Source organism: Camelus dromedarius, chromosome 13, assembly GCF_036321535.1.
Source record: "Camelus dromedarius isolate mCamDro1 chromosome 13, mCamDro1.pat, whole genome shotgun sequence".
In the NCBI taxonomy this organism is placed as follows: domain Eukaryota; kingdom Metazoa; phylum Chordata; class Mammalia; order Artiodactyla; family Camelidae; genus Camelus; species Camelus dromedarius.
Window position 1 is genome coordinate 8,769,674 of NC_087448.1, and position 22,522 is coordinate 8,792,195.

General features: G+C 43.0%; 2 protein-coding genes across 5 annotated transcripts in view; both read left to right on the top strand.

The window, feature by feature from the left end:
* Positions 1-3,377, top strand: part of TMTC4 (transmembrane O-mannosyltransferase targeting cadherins 4) — a 56,605-nt gene extending 53,228 nt beyond the window's left edge. The window contains exons 17-18 of the mRNA XM_031466280.2: positions 876-945; positions 2,135-3,377. Of these exons, the coding sequence (XP_031322140.2) occupies positions 876-945; positions 2,135-2,283 (219 nt within the window). The 3' untranslated portion in view covers positions 2,284-3,377. The remainder of the gene's footprint in view (positions 1-875; positions 946-2,134) is intronic.
* Positions 3,378-14,137: 10,760 nt separating this feature from the next.
* Positions 14,138-22,522, top strand: part of GGACT (gamma-glutamylamine cyclotransferase) — a 34,430-nt gene continuing 26,045 nt past the window's right edge. The window contains exons 1-2 of one of the 4 annotated variants that reach the window (XM_031466274.2): positions 14,138-14,241; positions 17,601-17,768. The gene's annotated coding sequence lies outside the window, so the exon portion shown is untranslated. Of the gene's footprint in view, positions 14,242-14,407; positions 14,610-17,597; positions 17,769-22,522 lie in introns of those variants that run through there. The other 3 variants (XM_031466276.2, XM_031466277.2, XM_031466275.2) reach the window with 3 other exon arrangements.

Consider the following 22,522-nt stretch of genomic DNA (forward strand, 5'->3'; position numbering starts at 1 on the left):
TTGTTGAGCCTTAGCCCTTGATCCTGATTAAAGCGTGGGTGGCCCTTGAGAAACCCGAATGTAGATGGTGTGAGTAGCTGCTCCTGCAGCTGTGGCCGAGAATAGTGAACAGCATCTTTATTTCTCAGGATCATGGTAGAAGGGAACCATCCCATTGGCCATGGTCCCACGATGAGCAGGTGTGAAAACGCTTGGCCGTGTTTCTTGGTGGCCAGATTAGAAGTGAATACTGTGGGGGAGATTCAAGTCTATGAGGATCGGTTCCCGCACATCAGGACGTTTGGTCACAGTCACCTACAGTCCTGCGGTGGCTAGGGTGACAGGTGGCTGTTCCTCCCTTATTCTCTCTGGTCTTTTTTCCAGCTGAGTGGGCTGCTTCTGGGTTGCCGAGGGGGTTGTGTGTTCTTAGGGGAGGTAAATAGACTCCCACCTCCTATCTTGAGAATCTTGGTAATGTGGTCATCGATGCTGACCGGAAGTGACACTTCCAAGGGTGTCCTTGGCAGCCCTGCACTCTCCTGTTTTGACCTTTGCCCATCCTCCCCTGCATGCTGAACTGAGCTGCTTGCTCGATGTTGCAGAATTCCCACCCCTTCAGGGAGGCAGGTGACAGAGTATTCATCCTCCCTGTGGCCACCAGCCCCTTCCTACTGCCCTGTCACCTTTGCCCAGGCACACACTTCCCCGATGCATAGACCTTCCGGAGCCTCTTCTCAACAGGGTGTGGCTGTCTGGGGCCTCTCAAGTGTTTCTGGAAGGAGGATTCACAGGAACAAAACAAGCACGTCCAAAGTTTGAAAACCATAGGCGGCAAAACTGCATAAAACTTGTGCATCATGTGCAGGACCTTATTTCTTATTATTTCATTTTTTTAGGAATCTGAAGCCTTATTCCTCAAAGCAATTAAAGCTCACCCAAATGCTGCAAGTTACCATGGCAATTTGGGTAAGGAAATTTTTCATTTTGAGTCATACCGAAATTCTATGTAATTTTAATGAAATGGGTGCATTTCTGTAAAATCAATGTTGGGAAAGTTGCTTTTCAAATCTAGCCTGTACTGGCCTTTATAATCTGATTCTAAAACATGGTCTTTTTAAAGAGGTTATTACATCAATAGGGTAGCTAAATAATAGTCATACTTACAAATCTGAATGGTGTGGTCAGAACAACCCCTCACCGCCACCAGTTAATCACCTTCTGATGATACAGTTCAGATTTTCTTCCTTTGTGTGATGGATCCCAGAACATTAAACTGAGAAGGACTTTGAAAGTTTGCAGTCTGCCGTCTGTCCTTTTGCCTCTTCTATAGTGGACCGTCCATTCTAGCCTGGTCTTCCCTGTCTTCTTATGTCCTCCTAAGTCTTGGCTAAAAATGCATTTACAGTGATTTATTACGTAGAATTCCTTTCTTCTACGTTTGCCTCTCAGTAGTTCAGATTTTTAGAGCACGGCACGTTGATGTTTGGAAGGCTCAGTCACGCGAGTATTTTTTCCACCAAATCTGTTCCCTAAAGACTCTGTAGCTTCTCATTGCAAAAGTCATGAAGCATCAGTATTTGTTCTTCTGCCTGTGTAGAAAGCTAGTTTTACTTACAGAATCATTGTAATAGTCAGAGGCTTAGCATTCTAGTAAGTAGATTTATTTTAACTATCATTTTATGGTCAGATCTTGATGTTAGAGCCCTTAATTCCAGCGGGCAACGAACAAGCTATTATTTTGCCAAAAGTGTAGAGGACTCTTTATTAAAGTAAATGACTGGTCTTCTACATGGTCAAGGCACTAAGTGTGGGAGCCCAGCCCTTTCTAGCCTGGCTTCCCAGAAATTTCATGGCAGCGTTAAGAAACTTAGCATCCTCTTCCTTTTAGTTCTTTATGTGATACTGTTGCTGTAGGGAGATGGATCACGCCTAGTGATGTGAAGACCCCCCAGGAGTAACTGGGGGTGGTTAAACGGACAGTCATCAGGGAGTGTGGTTACAATAAATAAAGTCTGCAGTACAAACACTATTGTTTGAAACAATGACTTTTGAAAACTGCTTGGAGAGGTTCTGTAATATTTCTTGGTACAAGTGGTTGGAGATACCACAGTCTCATGGAAGTATTTCCAGTGAAATCGATCTCTTGCTATTTCAGCTGTACTTTATCATCGTTGGGGGCATCTAGACTTGGCCAAGAAACACTATGAAATCTCTCTGCATCTTGACCCGACTGCATCAGGAACTAAGGAGAATTATGGTCTTCTAAGAAGAAAGTTAGAACAAATGCAAAAGAAAGACGTCTGATCCTTTTTCCTCCATTTTTTGAGTTTGTGTGTTAGTGCATGAGGAATATCATTAATGTGACATGCTTACATTTTAACCATTTAAAAGTCTTACATGTTGCTTATTTTATTGCTTTTTTCCTATGAAAACAAAGACATGCAAAAAGATTACAGCACCAGCAATATACTCTTGAATGCTTGATGTGGTTTTTGCATTGAAATTGTATTTTTTCAGACAACTCAAGTGTAAATTCCAAAATTCCAAGGATGAAGTCTTTTTTAATTAAAAAGAAAAAGAGAAAAAAATTATCTTGAGCAACTTAGAGCAGAATTAAACCTGCATTTGGGATGTGGGTCGTGTAGTGTAGAGACTCATAGTATCAAACACGGATTGTAAACAAGAAGTGACAAACTGACTCCTACAATTTATGTAAATATCCAATGTGTCTGTATATTAGAATTTTTATTTAATGACAAGGAAGAGTAAATTAAGATTTTTGGTTTTTTAATCTTTCTTTTTCAAACACTATGCTATGAACTTCATTTATAAGGAAAAATATTTATTTGTATTTTTCTGTTTTGAACAAGGCAAATAATTGAATGAAAAATGGAAATTTTAACATCTAGTGCATTTATACTTTTTTCCATTGGAAGAAATTCACTCCTGCAATATTTTTGGGATTCTCCAACTTGTGCTGTTTCATAACCTAGGAAATTATGTAGTATTCTATGTAAAGTGTCACTATTAATAGAAAAGTCAAGCCTTGCTTTAGGCAAAAGCAGGCAGCTTGATGTCTTTATTTTTGTTATATCCAGTATTAAGAGGGCTACACTTCTACGTAAGTTGCTTTTTTATGTTTTTAACTGTAAAGCAGTTTTCCATTGAGCTTTATGAAACCACAGTCATTACTGTATCCAGAAAAGGCAAGAGGTAGATTCTCTCTCAAAAGGAACCACATTGGGGAGTTTGTGATGTTTTTAAGAATTGGAGTATTATCCTGTTTCATTGGATCAGAATAATCATGTTCGTTTTGTTTATTCTCCTATCTGTTGCTGTTGCCCTAATGATTTATGCAAGCCCTGTAATTTCTTATGCAGTAAAATTATTACACAAACTGGTGTAAAAATGTCATACTGCCTTCTTAATAGATGATTTTCAAGTGAATGAACTCTTTTTCCTCCTTTCCCTTAAAATGAAATCAAAGTGATCAACCCATTCTTTCTGACATGTGGCTTCTATTTGGTTTTAGGGACCATTTAGTAGAATTGCACTGTGGAGTCATCCAGGTTCAGAGAACATCGAGATAAATTTGATTCTCTCCGCTCACTTTTTGGGGGGCAGACCCACGTAGAGTTGTAAATCAGTCATTGTAACTTACGATGGTTGGGATACATCAGAAAAGAAAGTACTGTGTTCCAAACATCTCTGAAATGATCCCAAAACAACAGTAACACTTTATAGAGCTCCTCGGGGCACAAGCTGCCTTATTTATGTTTCTTTAGTGCTTAGCTTGGCAGATAATAGATGCTCTGTATGCTTGTTGATTTTTCTTTTTTAAAAGCAAGTCTCTTTCTTTAAAACAGTGCTTGTCTCTTGAGAGTAAAGGAAAAATATTTCTTGTAAAAGCTCCTTCGGGATTCTTTTTTTTTTCCCTACTGATACTAAAACTTTAGGGTCAAATCAAGATGTGCAGATCTGGGATCCCCGCCTACAGGACGAATCTCCTTAGCTTTCAGGGCTCTGTCTCAGGGTTTCCATCGCAGCTGTCTTCTGTCCAGAGAAAACAGTCATTAGTTTGACTGATATTCCAGGAAGTCTTTTATCTCTGCAGAGTTTGGAAGTGCTCCGTGCTGCTTCTCTGTTCTCCCTCCTTTTCCCATCATAAGGTGACCACCCTCTTTATTTCTTGGGCTTCTTTTTTATCAAGACTGAAGTGGGAATCTGGAAGCAGTCCCCCTCTTACTTTTTTTTTTTTTTTTTTTTTTTTTTTTTTACTGTTTTTCTGCTAATCACAGTAAGGGATTGGGGGTGGGGGCGGTGACAAAACAAGCAGGGATTGTTGCCGGTTTGGGAAATCCGAGAGTCCTGATCATCGTCCTTCACCTCCCTGATTGTGAACATCACGAAACCCTGGAAGGTGGTTTGGGGTTATTTTTTGTTCATTTGTATGCTAGATTTCTTCCCTGTTTAGATTCAGTCTTACATTTACTTCCTAGAAACTCCATCCTGTAGATGTAGCCTGCTTTGCCTTCACAGGGCTCTTTGGAATTCTGATTCTGTTGCATTTCTTAAGCATGACCTTTACATTTTATTTCAAATGACTGAGTCATGCAGACTAGAGAACCAAGCCCCACAGCAAAGCACTGGACATCTGTGTTCATATTCACACCTATCAGCTTGGACTTCGGTGTGAGAAAACCTAGATTTGGGTCTTTGCTCTAGCGCTTTGACATCATAGGCAAGTCATTTAGCATTGCTTAAGCTTTAGTTTCCCATCTACAAAATGGGCATAATAAGACCTCCCTCATAGTCATGAGGTACTTGGCTCAGTCCTTGCCTCAGTAAATGATAGACTAGACTTTTGGAGGAAGGTACAGTTTTTTGCAGCAGACAGATTTGAACTTAAATGCATTCATTCCTTCATTCGACAAATATTAAGTGTCCTTATATGCCAAATACCCTCCTAGGCACTGGGAGGGAAGTGGGCATGGCCCCTTGCCCTCACGCAGCAGACAGTGCAGTGAGAGACAGCAGTTGTCAAGAGTTATGTCATTAATAACTGGAGGGAAACTGGGTCTAGCCTGAAGAGTCAGGAAGGGGTTCCCGGAGAAGGTGACTTCTGAACTGAGAGTTGATAGGCAGAAAGGAAGAAGATCATTCTAGACCACTAGTTCTCAACAAGGGAGGTTTTTACACACACATATACCTCCTTCCCACCCAGGGGACAGTTAGCAATGCCTGGAGATGTTTCTGGCTGTCACAACTGATGGGGGCGGGAGGATGCTACTGTATACAATACACAGGGCCCCCCCCCCCAAAAAAAGAATGATCTGACCCCAAATGCCAGTAGTGCTGAGGTTGAGAAAAACTAGACTGGACATGAAGAAGAAACAGCATGTGCAAAGGCCCTGTGGTGAGAAAGCTAAAGCATTTGGTGAACCAAGTCCAAGGGGGAGAGTCACTTGATGGAGTAAAGGTGACTAGAGCCAGATTATGCCAGGATTTGCAGACCACATGGTCTTTATCTTAAACAATGAGAGGTTTCAAAGCAGAAAAGTGACATGATCAGATCTATGTTTTGAAAAGATCACTCTGGCTGTTGGTGGGGAAGGAACTGGAGGGCAGCAAAGAAGATGTGAGCAGACCAGCAAAGAGACCGCTGCACTTACCCAGGGTAGAGATGAAGGTGGCTTGGGGTAGCCAAGCAGCAGTCAAGTTGTTGAAATGTGGACTGAACCTGAGAAATATTTAGGAATCAAATGGTGATGGAGAGGAGGTGGATGTGTGAGGGACTGAGACCCATCAAGTTTCATCATCCAGTTAAGCACTGATAGACACCACTGAGAGGGAGAGGCTGGCTATAAACTAGAGACAGCATAAGGTCCTGGAGAAGAAAGGAGGGGCTGGGACCCACAATCAAGTGGAATTTGACACTAGTGAAGAGGAAATAAATCCCCTGTATGTTAACAAGGTCTAGATGAGGACAGATGTGGACGTATCTGCATTTATACAGTTGGCCAGACCCCAGTTGCAGAATTCAATAGTCACATCACAAGAATCTCAACCTTTCTCAGCCTTGATTTCTTCATGTAAAAAATGCAAGTAATAATGCCTGACTTACAAGATTGCTATGAAGATTAAAGTTAATATAATAAAATGTCTGCAGTCACGCCTCCAGTAGGGCAGGCACTAGCCACATGCAGCTGCTGAGCCCTTGAACTGTAGCCCCTCCAAACGGAGATGTGCTGTAAGCATAAAATAAGTGCTGGGCTTTGAAGGCGGGCATGAAAAAATAATAGAAGGCATCTCAATCACTTTTATATTGATTACATGGTGAAACAATAATATTTCGGATATAGTGGGTTAAATAAAATATTGAAATTAATTTCAGCTGTTTCATTTTACATTTTAATGTGGCTACTAAATTTTAAATTACGTATCTGGCTTGCATTTGTAGTTTACCTCATAGTTCTCGCGGACAGCAGTGAGCATAACAGAAGCTGAGTGTATATATATGATACCTACCTAGCAATCTAATTCATTTTTTTAAAAGAACATCTATTACATCTAATTATAATCTAATTAATCTTCTAAATGTATTAGGTATCTACAAGGTGTGTATTTCTCATCTTTGTCCCTGAGGCTTTCCTGAGTGGAGTGGTCAGATGTCCTTCTGGGGACTGGATACAGCAGCCCTACAAGATTACCTGGTTGCCAAATAGCCACAGCTGATGAAGGAAAATATTCTTTTCTATAGACTAATTAAAGCTAATAAATGTTGAAAGAATGGCAATTAGAAAAATCTTCCTATTTTTGTCCCCAGTGAATTAGTTGATTCAGGCAAAGCTCAGCAGTGAATCAAATCATTAGCTAAAAGATCAATGGAGAACTTTTTAGTGGAGGGGACCAGGCTGTCACCAGCTAAACCCACAGCCTGATTTCAGCATTGATGAATGGAACACCCAGATATTATGTGCCTCTCGCTGTGACCCAGTGTGGAGTACACAGAACCACCTAAGAAATACTTTTGCAAAAACTAACTTTGACCTTAATCTAAGCAAAATTAGCCTTCTTTGATTCCTAAGTTTAAATAAAAACCTGCAATATGACATTTTTGAGACCATTGATAGTAAATAAATGTTAATTTTGTTGTGATAATGGTATTAAGATGATGTGAGGCTATGTGTATTTTTTAAAGATACAAATACATACTCTACAGAGGTGAAATGTTAGATTTGGAATTTTCAACAATAAAAACAGAAGGAAAGGGAAAGTGGAAGGAAGGAAGGAGAGAAGAAGGGAGCAGGTCTCTGCTCATCTTTGCTGATGCAATTCTTATAAAATCACCTCAGGTTAAATTATGTTTTCATTTTTTGCATACATCTTTTAAATATCTTTGCTTAGAAGACATCTAGATAGCCAATAGGCACGTGAAAAGATGCTCAACATTGTTAATTACCAGAGAAATGCAAATCAAAACTACAATGAGGTATCACTTCACACCAATCAGAATGGCTATCATTAAAAAGTCCACAAACAATAAATGCTGGAGAGAGTGGAGAAAAGGAAGCCCCCCTACACTGTCGGTGGGAATGAAATTTGGTGCAGCCATCCTGGAAAATAGTATGGAGAGTCCTTAAAAAACTAAAAGCAGAGTTACCATATGATCCAGCAATCCCACTCCTGGGCATATATCTGGCAAAAACTACAAATTAAAAAAATACTGCACCCCAATGTTCATAGCAGCACTATTTACAATAGCCAAGCCATGGAAGCAACCTAAATATCGACAGATTACTGGATAAAGAAGATGTGTATATTTATACAACGGAATACTACTCAGCCATAAAAAATAATGAAATAATGCCATTTGCAGCAACATGGATGGACCTAGAGATTATCATACTTAGTGAAGTAAGTCAAAGACAAACATCATATGATATCACTCATATGTGGAGTCTTCAAAAAATGACACAAATGAACCTATTTACAAAATAAAAAGAGACTCACAGACATAGAAAACAAACTTACGGTTACCAGAGGGCTTTCCAGGGTGAGGAGGGATAAATCGGGAGTTTGGGATTTGCAGATACAAACTACTATATATAAAAGAGATAAACAACAATATCTTACTGTATCATGTAGGGAACCATATTCAATAGCTTGTAATAACCTATAGTAGAAAAGAACATGAAAAAATATATACATGTATAACTGAATCACTATGCTGTACATAAGAAACTAACACAACATTGTAAATCAACTATGCTTCAATATAAATAAATGAATGAATAAATAAATAATCTTTGCTTAATGGTGAACTTTTTTATTTTATTCCATGTTTTAGATGCCTCTCTGTTCTTTCCTTCTCTGGAATCATAGTCCAAACTGCAGTTTTGAGAGCCTCCCTGTCCTCTTAGCTCCTGAAAATACCCTTCGTAAGGCGTGGCCATGCTGTTTTGGCTCCACAAACTGACAGCGTGGCTGCCTCCCCAGCAGTTGTTATAATTTTCTCTTTACCAACCAACTTCCAGTAGTTGATTACAATTAGGTTGTTCCAGGTATCTATTGCTCCAAAACTCAGTGGCTTAAAATAACAATACTTTATTTTGCTCATTATGATGGTTGATTTCAAGTGCTAACCTGACTGGGCATGGAGTGCCTAGCTACTTGGCCCAGCGTTATTCCCTGACTAATACACTCATGCAGCAGCAAGTTGGGCTGGAATCGATCCCCAGTGGCTCCTCTCTGCTCCACGTAGTGTGAGCTGGGGGGGGGGGGGGTGGCACAAAGGCGGGGTCCTGGAATCATCCAAAGCCTTGCTCACTCACATGTCTGGCAGTTGATGCTGGGGCTGCTGGCTGTGACCTCACGTTACCAGCACCTGACCTCTCTCTCCGTGTGGCCGCTTGGTCTTCCTCACAACTCGGTGGCTGGGCTCAAGCACACACGTCCCAAGATGGCCAAGGGAAGCTGCGTCACCCTTTGTCACCTACCTAAACAGTCACATGTATCTCCTGCCCCATTCAGATTCAAGGGGAGGGGACACAGATGTCACTTCTCCAAGGGAGGCAGGTCAACGCCACGTTGTGCTGCACAGGACAGGAAGTCTTGCTGCGGCCACCTTGGAAACGCCGTACAGTAGCACTTTACCTTCTACTGCTGGTTTAGTCTTTGCAGATTAAAACGGTCGGAAACGCAAGTCAGAAACTGACAGAGGAACTGCCAAGTGTGACATCCCCAGACGTTCAGGTCACCAGAGCACCCCTTCACTCCCTCTGTGTTGCTCTGGTGCCGATTTTGTGATTAGTATTTTGAGACCCAGCGTTCACTTCCCCCACCTACCAAGCAGACAGCACAACAGAGCTGCAGTCATGTCACAGCTCTGCCGTTCCCTCTTTATCTCCCCTGCTGAGCTTCCACCCCTAGATTTCCACACGAGTCTCTGCCTTTTTGATTAGTGGGCCTCTGACCTCAGTGGCCCCTCTCTTTTAAACAGGGTACAGATTTTCAAAGCCAATGTCCATCTTGACTCATATCCTACTACATTTTGATGCCACCAATCTATGATTTTTTATTCTTATATTATTACTTTTTATTTGGAGATCATTGTAGATTCACACGCAGTTGTAAGAAATAATACAGAAATCCATAGATCCTGCTTCCAGTTTCCCCCAGTGGTAACATCTTGCCTAGCTGTAGTTCAACATTGCAGCCAAGAAACTGACATTGATACAGCCACCAATCTTCTTCAGATGTCACCAGTCTTACTTATTTGAATATTTGGCTGGGTGCGATTTTATCGTGTGCAGACTTGTGAGGTCACCACAGCCAAGCTACAGAACAGTCTCATCAGGAGGACCCCTCCTACACTTTTATGCTATTACCTTTTTCAGAATATTTCCTTGAGCACTGACTGTGCACTAGAAGTGTGAGAGCTGCCTGGGATACGACGGAAAATGAAAACAGATGTGATTCCTGCCCTGCGGGACTTACCGTCCAGATTATGTCTCCCATGTTGTGTGCCCAGGTTGGGCATGCTGGTATAGACATCTGGAGCTGAGCACTGTTACCAACCCCCTTTCCAGGGAACTCTTGGGGGAGTCAGCGAGCCCCCGGTCACTTGTTCATATCTGTCTGTTTGCAGCCTTCCTAGTGTCACAGGCTGTTAGGGCATTTCCTTCCTTCTATGTTCAAAGTTCCCCATTAGTTGGTGAATCTGTTTTGTCTTTTGTTTTTTTTTTTTTTCCTGGATGCAGTGAAACTCAAATCATGTTGAATTTTCTATTTCATAGGAATAGATATTGGTTCAGTTGCCTCTACCTTCTTCTTTGGGCCTCATATTTATGGTAAAAGCTTCTCCAGGCATGGGAGAAATGAGTTATCATCAGGCATAAGAGCTATTGAAGGGTCAGCCGTATTGTATTTACATAAGGGGCATCTGGGACGTATTACTGTATTGATCCAAATAGAAGCATCCCAAGTGTTGAGTAGCCCTGATTTTCAGTAAAGTGAGACATTGCATATTACTTGAAATATTCATTAATAAACATCAAATATAATTATTGAATATTACAGCTTCATTGTAAAATCCCACAGAGTCTTGTCTTAAATCACCTCTCTTGCCTCTAAAATTCTAACAAGAAGATACTAATTAAGGCTACGGCCTCTTTTAAGATAAGTTTCCTCACAAAATGAAAATCAGAAGCTGGTTTCTAGTTCAAAGCAGAAGAAACATGGCCCTGTGTGGGACAGTTCAATCAGGATGAAGGAGACAAGAAAATACAATGGTGGAGACAGGAGCCAAGAGAATGCCATCAAATATTAAGGTTTTTCACTTGTTCTTTCATATTCCAATCTCTTTTCTTTACACTTCTAGAACTACAGTTTATATTAACATGGGCTGCTTATGAGCTATAAGAAGTGGGGGCGGGGGGGACTTCATGTTCTACTTTGTAAACCGTGGCTTCATTTGAAATTCCTTTTCTTTCTAAGTGAAGGAACATGTATGACATCACAGAGAAATCTTTATTCAAGAAAGCCATGGATGGATTTGTAATAAAGCTGTGATCGGGTGCACTGATGGGAAGGAGACACCATATAGGATGCTCAGGTAACCGAAAGTAGTCACTAAATTGCTTTGCCCAGCAGATGAGTGAGATGTTGGAGAGCCTGGGCCTCCAGAGCGATGCTGGGTAAAGAGATCTCTGGAGGCAGCACTGCCCAGATTTGTGGCTGAACTGTGGGTGTGCAGTGCAGCCTCTTTTTAGAAACATGCCTTTAAATCTCCACAAAACTCTGTATGCTGTATGACTTTCTTGGTGGTCGTCTGGAAATAGCTGGCATTTGGGGGCATAAAGCTCACATGTGAAGGGAAAATCCATGTGTGGGTTGAACAGTGCCTCCCCCCCCAAAAATCATGTCCACCCAGAACTTCAGAATGTGACTGTATTTGGAAATCGGGTCTTACAGACATAATTAGTTAAGGATTTTGAGAGGAAATTATCATGGGTTTAGGTGGGCCTTAAATCCAATGTCCGGTGACTTCTACAAAGAGGACAGGACACATACAGACACACAGAGAAAAGAAGGCCCTTGGAGGGTGGAGGCAGAGATTGGAGTGATGCTCCCACAAGCCAAGGAGTGCCAGGAGCCACCAGAAGCCAGAAGAGACAAGGAAGGACCCTCCCCTAGGGCCTTTGAGGGTGCGTGGCCCCATCCACACCTTGATGTCAGACTCCTGGCCTCCAGAAGAGCATTTCTGTTGTTTAAAGCCACCCCGTTTGTGACAATTCCTGGCCACCCTAGGAAACTCACTCGGTAAGTAACTTAGTCTTTCAGCACCTTGACTTCCCCAGCTATGAAATGAGGGATAATACTGTCTTTTTCACAGATTTATTGGGAGGTTTAAATGATAAAAGTTATATAAAGCCCTAGACCCGTACTCAGCACATAATAATATTCAATAAATAATTGAAGGAGAGGTAACCCTCCTTTTCTTGAGGTTTTTAATCCTGGAATTAAATGACCCAGAAACAATCTCAGGTTTATTTTTATCATTTATGTTCTAAGTCTAATTAGTTCCTCAAGTACTTTAAACCTGTTAGTTACACTGTTTATAGAAACTGCCTTGAGCATCCTGCATTTCTAATCATTTTATTTTTTAAATATGTGGTATTTAACAGGTGGTTCCAGAGGCGAGGAAGGTGGGGGGAGGAAAGAAATGGGTGAGGGAGATTAAGAGGTACAAACAAACTAAATGAGTTCCAAGTATGGAACATATTGTGTGGGGAATTTAGTCAATAACTAAGCAGTATCTTTGGTGACGTGTCATAGCTGGACTTACCATGGAGGTCCTTTTGTAATGTATAGAACAGATCACTATGCTGTGTAACAGAAGCTAACAGTGTTGTAGGTTAATTATACTTCAAAAACAAATAAACATACAGAGAAACTCACAGAAAAGTAGATCAGATTAGTGGTTACAGGATGGGGCTGGGGAAAGGGCGGGATTTAGAATTGTCAGTCAAAAGATACTACAAACTTCCAGCTATGAGATAAGTAAGTACTAAGGATGTAATGTACAGCAAAATTAACCCTGCTATATGTCATATATGAAAGTTGTTAAGAGAGTAAATCCCAAGAGTTTTCATCACAAATTTTTTTCTATTTAATTTTGTATCTCTATGAGATGATGGATGTTCACTAAACTTACTGTGATAATCATTTCATGATGCATGAAGTCAAATCATTATGCTGTACACCTTAAACTTATACAGCCCTTGTGTCAATTGTAGCTCAGTAAAACTGGGGAAAAAAATTATCATTATGAAAAAAAAAAAAGCACTTGTTAAAGTGCATTTGACTGGGCCCTGCCTCCTCGCTGATTCAGAAGATCTGGGGTTTGGCCTGAGAGTTTGCATTTCTAAATTTCCAGGTGCTGCTGATGCTGTTGGTCTGGGACCACGTTTTGAAAATTACTACTTTAAACTATTTGTCTATGGGTTATTTTTTGACAGTTAACCTGAAGACTTCATCCCAAAGAGCCCAATCTATGTTGGATCAGACTCTCCCAGCCTTATCTGGCAATAAATGCAATTTAACACTCACCTTGTTACCATCTTTAATTTTCCTTTATCACGAGAGTTATCTATTCATGTATTTTCCTCACTTTCTTTTACTGACATGATCTTCCTTCCTCAAAAACTAAACAAATAAATAAAAACGGAACAATTCTTCCTTTTGAAAAAAATTAAGATGATTACTGCTACTCTTTAAAAACAGTATGTTAAGAAATATACACAAGGCTTTTTATATATTTCAACTTAATCCGGAACTTCCCCAAACAAGAAAGAAATCTGCAATTATGGCTCATGAATCTGATTTTTTAGACTTCTTTAGGAATTGTACATCTGTTCAAAATGCCACATCAGCATTATTGGAAATGTCTGAATAAAAACCAGATTGTAAAAACCACATGCGTCCAGCCCACATACATGAAAAAATGGAAGAGGCAGAAAATGATTAAGGGTGATTATTGCTAGTTCAATAACTAGTACTTACATATTTGTGTCTTTGGGGGGCAGGGGCAGAGGTGGCTCCCCTCTCCATCTCTGTGCCATTGCTGTTACCTGGGTCCCCAAAGTAGCATCGCTTAAGACCAGAATGAACAAATCCGTAGAGAAAAATTCTCTTTCAGCTTTTTGGTCTTCACTCCCCTAGTTTCTGGGACTCAGATTTATTCCTTGGATCCAGGGAAAAGATGGTAAGTCTTTTTTTCCATTGTCTCCTACAACCTCAGTTTTAATTTTAAATGGAGAATTGGTAAATAAGTGGCACTATCGAGACTGTAAGATTATCTGCATCCCGTATGGTATCAGCGCTGAGCTTGTAGCAGGAGGGTGAGACCTTGGTGATGTGTATATCCGCCCTGCAGGCTGCACCCCGAAGTGTGCGCTCATTTCTAAGAAGGTGTGTATGTCCCCATCTGATGTGGTGTGTCCCCAGGTGTATCTGGGTCCAACACGAACTCAAGGCCGACCATGAGCACCCAGGTGGGCCGCGTTAGAGCGTGTGCGCCCGCCTGGCTCCCGGCGCGAGCCCAGGTGCGCGCACGGCCCGCTCGGGCGGGTACCGCGTCCCGCCTCCAGGGGGCGCCGCCGGGGGCGGCCTCCCGGGGCGGCCGCTGCAGCTTCGGCCCGCGGTTTCCGTCCGGCCGCCCGGACCTGCTGTCCCCGACGGCACCGCGCTGGGCCGCAGGTGAGGCGCTGGGCGCGTTCCGGGCCGGGGCCTCTGTCCCCGCTCCTGCCGCGAGGGGGCCCTGCGGGCCCTGGGGACTCGGGCGTCGCTGCCGGCGCGTCGCGCCGGGGCCGAGTCCGCAGCCCGCGGGATCCGGGGAGGGAAGGAGAGCGGGGGAGCGGGCAGAGCCCGGGCGGTGACGGGACGCGGACGCCCGCGGGACCCGCTGGAAAGGAGGGGACACGGGGACGTTAACCGCGTCCACAAATGGCTCCGCGCCGCGTGACGCGGACGCCACGGCCAGAATGGGCGGGGGCAGGAAAAGGAGCTGCCTTCGGGTGTAGAAGCTGCCTGTTCCCGAAAGGGGAAAAGTGATGACCATTCAGAAGGTAGGAGGTAGTTTTAACATGATCTCTGAGTCGAATGAGGCTGACACTTAAGAAATTCTGCTTTTAATTGTAGAGATTCCTGTTTGCGAGGAGACCAGGAGCTGCAAAAGAAATCTAAGAGCTTCTGGCATTTGTCAGTTTTTGAGCTCAGGGTTTTTTTTGGAGCAATTAGAGACTCAGCTGAGTTTTTGGAGAAATTTCTGTTACTGGCTTGATTATAAAATGTGGTTATCGCTTTCACTCTTTTGGTCAAAGATTAACCCCACAGTCGCAGTGTAAACAGGTGCACGGTTTTTTGAGCACACCGTCCTGACTCCAGCTGACTTTGTTTATATGAACTGATAAGAAAATGCACGAGACTTGTAGCCACTTTTTTAAAAGCAGGATATCAATTTTGCTAAACGTCCCAGGGCGAAGTCATGTATTAAACACTAAAGGGTCTCTCTAAGTCAGTTGGATTGACCTATATAAAGTGTAGGTCTTACGCACACACGTTTTTATGTGCTTTTTCCTATAATTGAAGACTGTTCTCCCGGGTCTCATGCAATTTATTGAAATGCTAAGATGGCGAGGTCTCCCAGGTGGCCCACATTTTCCCCAAATGCCTTGTTTTCCTGAACCGACTCTCAGGAGGAGCCATTAGTTCCTAATAAGCAGGCTGCCTTGGTAGAAAGCATTTGTAGTTTAAAAGCTGAGTGTGCAAAGTTAGACTAGTTTCTAATGGGTGGGCTTGTGTATGGAAATATTTGAGACTAGCTGACCTCACAAACGAGGGTCCGGACTGTTAGCCGTGGTTCTAGAGAAGGTTGTTATTCATGCTGGCCTTAGGTAGTGGGCAGCTGGAAGTAAAATAGAGCAGGGATAGAAACTGTTACTGCATAGGTTTAAATTATCTGTTCATGTTCCTGTTATTTTATGTAGTAAGATCTCTTGAAAGTTCCAGTCTGGGTCAGCTCTTCCGAGTGGAGTCATCGAAGGGCTTTGTACCCAGATCAGCCAGGCCTTTCCGAGGAGGTAGCGCGCCCGCCCCTGCAGGCCGGGGCGAAGGTGGGCACAACAGTTTTCGCAGAGCAGTGAGTCCCAAGGAAGATGATGATAAGAGGACACATTCAAGTAATCTTAGTGGTCTTTTCTAGAACCGTCTCCATCCAGAGGGAAACAGTAGATTAGAGATTTTATTAAGAGAGTGTTGGTTAAACAGGGCCAGCATCTTGTTTAACAGGAATCGGTTCTTTAATTGAAATTCTCTTTTGTCAGTGAAACTGCTCCTCAGGGCAAGACAGCCTTGCTTCGGTTGGATTTGAGAGGATTTGACAGCTGTGTGGGCAGAGGTTACTCCATGGAAGGTGTTATTATGCACCCCCCCCCCACAACAGGTTTAGAGAGAAGACCCAGTTACTAGAAGTCTCTGGTTGTGTGACGTCATGACTTAGTAGACTTGGTCAATAGCTAAAAAGGATGAAGTAAGTGCCCCAGGGCGGGTGGAGCACAGAGGGATGATTCTTGCCCGAGAACCTGGGACATCACGTTGTGGCTGGACCTTGGGTGCAGGGTAGAATTTTACAGGAAAGACGTGGAATGGGGGCGTTCTTGGTGGCGGACACCAGGAGCAAATATAAGAAGCTTTAAATGTAACTCTGTGTAAGGAGGGTGGGGCGGGAGGCCTGCCTGAGAGAGAGGCTGTGTAGAGAGAAACTCTACTTTTTAATCAAGGCTCTAATTTTTTTCCTTTTTATTAAAGCAAACATAAAAGCAGAGTGAATAGTATAATGAACTTCCATATATCCATCAAATAGGTTTAACGATGGGTTAAAATGATGTCTTTTTTTAGCCATATCTGCTTCATCTTTTTGTTGAAATAGTTTAAATTGCAGATGACGTTATATTTCACCCCTAGTCAGTGTGGTATGCACCTCCAAAAAGGCGTCTTCTTGTATAACCGTAATGCCATTGTCACCTCCTTATCAAATTGGCAGTCATTCCTTAGTGTTTTCTAAAACTCAGTCCACAGTCACATTTCCTTGATTGCCTTGGAAATGCACTTTTACTATTGGTTTCTGTGAATCAGATTCCCAACAAAGGCCACACGTGGTACTCTGTTGAGCACCTGTTGCCTCTTAATCTAGGACGGGAGTTGGCAAACTTTTTCTGAAAAGGGCCAGTTACTAACTCTTTGCTTTGCAGGCCACATGGTCTCGGTTGCAGCTTCTCCACTGCCTGGGCCCCCAGAGTAGCCACAGATGATACTTTATGCGCATGGCTGCATTCCAGTAACATTTTGTTTTCAAAGGTTTTTTTTGTTTGTTTTAAACTCTACCAGTAGGTTGCACTTACCCGCAGGCCACAGTTTGCGTTGCCTGGTCTAGAGCAGCCCCGTGAGCGGTCTCCTTAACGCCAGTAATGTGTTGGCATCACTTGGTGTGGCCTGTGGATGGCTCGCATTGTGGATTTAGTCAGGTTTTTGTATAGCGTGGTTCAGCTTGTTCCTCTATACTCTGTACCTCCTGGAAACTGGACGGTGGATCTAGAGGCTTAATTAGGTTCGGAGTCACCATTTTTGGCAAGGATACTTCAGATGTGGTCTGAATTTTTTTTTTAAATAAACGTATGACTTTAAAAGACTCAGAAACCCACATTCAGGAAGCTCAATATACCTAAATTAAGCTTTGCCGGATGGCTGAAGATACCCTTTTTTCTTTCTCATTTTCCTTCCTTGGAGGAGAGGCTATAGCTGCTCTCTCTCAAGAAGGTGGAGGACTGTGAGCCCCCCGCGAGGTCAGTGGGAACTGCCCTCTGATCGCGGCATCCTGCCGCCCCTTGGGCTGGTGGACCACGTTTTCCACTGAACGGCAGTTCCTTCCTTCCATGGGCCCACCCACAGGTCTGAGAGCATCCGAGGGGCCGGAGGATGTGTTCTTGTCTTTAAGCCTCTTGTCTCTTAAACATTCAGCTTTCTCCACTCACCTTCCTCTTCATCTCACCCGCTAGCAGGACTGAGAACTGGATTCTTGGTCCATGGGCTTCTGGTCACGCTGCGAGGTGGGAGTCCTACCCTGGTGTCCTGTTCGAAAGGATCCTGACGTCAGAAGCTTTTCAGACTCAGACGCGCGATGGTGTGGAATTCCAGGGCGGTTCGTTTTTGAAGAAATAAGATTACAGGTGAGAATTGTTTTTCCTCTCTTCTGGAGTGTTTGTTGCTCCTACACTGTAGAGCATCAAGGAAGTATGCTGACAGACAGCATCATTTGGAAGTCCTGTCTTTTTGTCTCTTAGGAATAGTAGGGAAACTGTCTGTTTATGCCTGAACTCATTTTTCCAGACAATGTGTCATTGGTCTTTTTCTTATTGATTTGTAAGAATTCTTTATACATTGAGAATACTAGTCTTTTGTCATGTGTGTTACAAGTATTTCCCCACTTTTTTAACTTTGTTTACAGTACTTATATGCTGCAGAAAAATTTAATTTTATATAGGAAAAGAAATCAATCTCCCCTTTACAGTTTCCTTGTTTTGTATTTTGCTTAGTATTATTTGCTTATTATTATTTTGACCCTCCCAGTTCAAGATTTTTTAAGTATGTGTTAACACAGATGAATGGACATGTGACTGGTAAAGAGGAATACTGAAGGCGGCTCTTTCTACAAGATACTATAATATTAAACTGATTAAGTATTGGCGTTAAGATGGGCCCTACATTGATTAAGTGTTGAAGTTGGGGAGATGGGTATTTGGGGGATATTATATCATTACATCCCATAATAAAAAAGTTTTCTTCAAAAAAAGAATAGTAGATGGAAAAGCTATCTTTGACTCATTCGTTCATATTCAATAACTATTACTTATCTACTTTGTGCTGAACACAAGGGGGTATTTTGTTAATAAAAGCAAAAGATCTTGGAACTTGTATGTCTCCCGTAAGAGGCAGATGTTAATGTCACGGTTAAGGGCACCAATTCCTATGTCAGATTACCTGGCTTCAGATTCTAGCTCTGCCAGCCACTGGCTGGGTGGTTTTGAACTTTTCAGTTTTAAAAATGGGGGATAATAATCGTGTCTACCTGATAGGGTTTTGGGGAGGCTTGAGTGAGAAAACCCATGAAAATTCCTTTGCGTGGTCCCTAGCACTTAGTAAATGCTCGATGAGTGCAAACTCTGAAGAAGAAAAAACAGCAACTTCAGCCAAGCAAGGACCAAGGCAGGAGGCGCAGGTGCTGAGCTGATGTTTGGGGCTGGGTTGTGACCTCACCTGGGCGGGTTACGCAGGGCTGGGAGGACCTTTCAGAGGAAGGGACTTTGGAGTGAAGATGTGAGATGCAGAAGCCATGTCTTTTCCTCAGAAGTGCCCTCTTTGGCGAGTGACGGGGGTGAGGGGCAGCAGAGGGAGGGCACAGGCACAGGCAGCCACCCGAAGGAGCGGGTCTGGTGTCACGTTAGTTTCCTAGTGCTGCTGGCGGGGCCACGGCACCACGGCTCACAGCCACCCGGACCAGTCATCCCTCGGCTCCATAGGGCCTCGCTGGGCTGCAGTCAGGGCCGTGTGCCCTCCTGGAGGCTCTGGAGGAGCTCCCTGCACAGAAGAGCACCACTGCGGCCCCCCCGCCCCCAGCCAGGAAGGGGCTCGGGCTCAGAGGGGCCCATTTGGATAATCCTGCATCTTCAGGCCCTTAACTTTAACCACAGTCCGTGAAGTCCCTGCGCCACACAGGGTGCCACCATCAAGGTTCAGGGGATGAGGACACGGTGTCTTTGGGGCCCTTTCTTCAGTCACATCGCCCTGCCCTGTACTGTGTCACTGCTGCAGGAGCAGGGCCACCCTCCAGACATCTGGGGCGGTCAGATACACTACTAGCAGGAGCTGCCGACTCCGGCCTGGTTCCTCTGCTCTTCCGGGGAGCCTGCCCCAGACCCTGGGGGCCTCTCCGTCAGCTCTGGGGTAGGGGCTCTGCTGAACGGCTGTCACAAACCTGCTTTGATTCAGTCCTCTGGCCCCGCCCTCCCCCAGGTCACTCCTGCCTCTGTGCCCTGATGGGGCTGTTCCACCTTGTAGTTTTTTTCTGTTATTTCTGCCTGTGTAATTGTTTTTGCACACCAGCCTTAAACACCGCTATTTTCAACATAATTCACACTAAAATAGCGTTTTCTCTTCTGTTAACACTGGTTGGGTGAGAGCCGCGTCTTCCTCATTGGATTGCCCGGCCGTGCCTTCCACATCAGAGGTGCCCAGTAAGGAAGGGCTCATTTCCAGTTGGTTGGGAGTGTTTCCATAGAGCTCTGAGATTTGAGTCACACCAGAGTAAATCAGAGGGAGAAACAGCAAATGAAACAGAACCTCTCGTATTATGCTGTACCTTTGTCCGTTTGCTCATTCCTACATCTGCTTTTAAATCTTCGAGCGTTCATTACCTCTCCCTGCCCTTGTCATCTGCACGTAGGAGGGTGCAGCAGACAAGTTAATGAAAATTATTAATATTTCTACATCTCATGATGGTTTTAATGATTTATGAGCATTATATGAGCTTTGAAAAGCATTCTTTAAGCTATTATTTTTTAGAAGAATCACAACTACCTGCTTTGAATTACTTTCTCCCTTGAGTTGGTTTTCTATATAATTAGATGACTAATATAAAAGCCTTATAAAACTGGTGAGGGGAAATTAGTGAGTCCTAGAAGTGAGTAAAGAACAGTTAGATGGCATTCTAGGGAGTATTTATGAAGACTTTTTTTCTCTGTCATCATTTTGTTATGAACATTTCCAGCCACACTCTGAAGTAGAGCAGAGTAAGCCCTCATGGACCCATATGGTGTCGGAATCCACGTGCCATCCCGGCTTTGCCCTCCCTGTTCCATCTGCCTGACTTGCTTTGTTTTTTGAGTTTTTGTTTGCTTGCTTCTGGAGAATTTTTTGAAGCAAATACCAGAAATATTTCATACCTAAATATTTTAGTATTGAATTTTGTTTAAAAGTTTAGTTTTTGCATAACTATAGTCCTACCCAACAATAATTGAAAAATCCTTAGTATCATATAGTGCTGTGTGCAAATTCCCCCACTTGTCTAAAACAGTCTGTACAGTTGGTTTATTCAAACCAGGATCAAAACAAAGCCCTTTCGCTGTATTTGATTTATATGTCTCCTGTCTCTATTAATAATGGATGTGTGCCATCTTACCTTAATTCAGAATGCTCTTACTCTTTTACCTTTTAACTCAGCGTTTTAGAAGAGTTGCATACGCTCATGCGTTCACTCTTTAATATTATTATTTGAATTTATATAAAGTTGACCTTTTTTGTTGTATGATTCTATGAGTTTTAAAGTTGACTGATATAACCATCATCATAGTTCTGACACAGAGCAGTTCCGTCACCAGAAAAACCCAAGAAACCAAACCAAACAAGCCCATCCTCATTCGGCTCCCTTGCACTCACACCCTCACCTTGCCACTCGTCCCTGACAGCCCTTGGTCTGGTCTCCATCTTTATAATTTTCACCTTTTTCAAAATGTCACATAAATGAAGTTCTACAGTATGTGTGTGACCTCTAAGATGGGCTTCTTCATTCAGAGGATGTCTTTGGGATTCATCCACTCTGGGTCCTTCCTTACTGTGGAGCAGTTTTCCGTCTCACGGACATACCACAGGTATGTCCACTCACTGTTAGGGAAGGTTTTTTTTTTGCAGTGATCCATTCATTGTCTTGTGCACACCTTGTTCCTGTTTTACCATTAGTAACTGGTGGTGTGTAATTGCTCTTACCATCAGTTTCACGCTGGATTAGATTGATCATGAGTAGTTAGTTACATGAGAGCAAATGGATATAAGCAGAGACCAATTCTCTGAATGCCATTTAGCTACAGTGAGCGCTGTTGCAGCTTTAAAATGGACTGTTCCCCTGTGCATTTGAATACCTTTTTCCTTTTAAAGCATGTTGAGCTCAAGGAAGAAAGCCATTTGAAATTTGTGAGCTGGGAGGGAGGGTATAGCTCAAGTGGTAGAACGCATGCTTAGCATGCGTGAGGCCCTGGGTTCAATCCCCAGTACCTCCTCTAAAAATAAGCAAATAAACCTAATTACCCCCACCCCCCGCCAAAACACACACACACACACACACAAAGAAATTTGTGAGCTAAAGCTCTTGCTTGCCTCTCTTTGGATGATTAGGGACCACAGCCACTGAAAGTGTGGCATTGACTCTTGGGTTAGTCACTAGAATGTCTCTGCTGTTGCTGTCCCCTCACCCCTCTCATTAGATGAAACTGTGAGGTCTGGGTACCCGAGGTCACTGCTGAGGGAAGGCCTGTCTTTAAACTCAGGTCTCCCCCATTAGCTGCTGTGGTTTGAGCTCCCAGTGGGCAGTGTTATTTGTGAACAGAGTGGACATTACCGTCATCGAACTGGAAGAATGGTGTCCATAAAGGTTTTACTTTGTGACTAGAAGCTCTCTGTTTTTACTCTGAAAAGTCGCTGGAGCGTTAGGCCCATTGACAGATCTTCCTTTGTGCCATGGGGTCTTAGAAAGAAAAACCGAGCCTGACACAGGAGGGAGACTGCGGACGGACTGCCAGGTGGGCTTCACACATAACTGAAGTTGCTGTGGTCTGAAGCCTCAGAGGCCACGCTCAAAATGTAAAGGAAAGGGATGGGTTTCTGTGGTTACGTAATCTTTGGTTTAAAATGAGCGTGTTTATTGACCCTTATATCAATTAGGATTGGAATAAATCAAAAACAGTGAAGGATTAGTAAGGATGTTCCCTCCATTGGACCCAAATCTTTGATTTGTTTGAAGAGAAATTATAGATGTTTTTTAAACTTTATGCTTATTGATATTAATAAAGTCATATATATATATATATATATATATATATATATATATTTTTTTTTTTTTTTTTTTTTTTTTTTTTTTTTTTGGAGGTGAGGG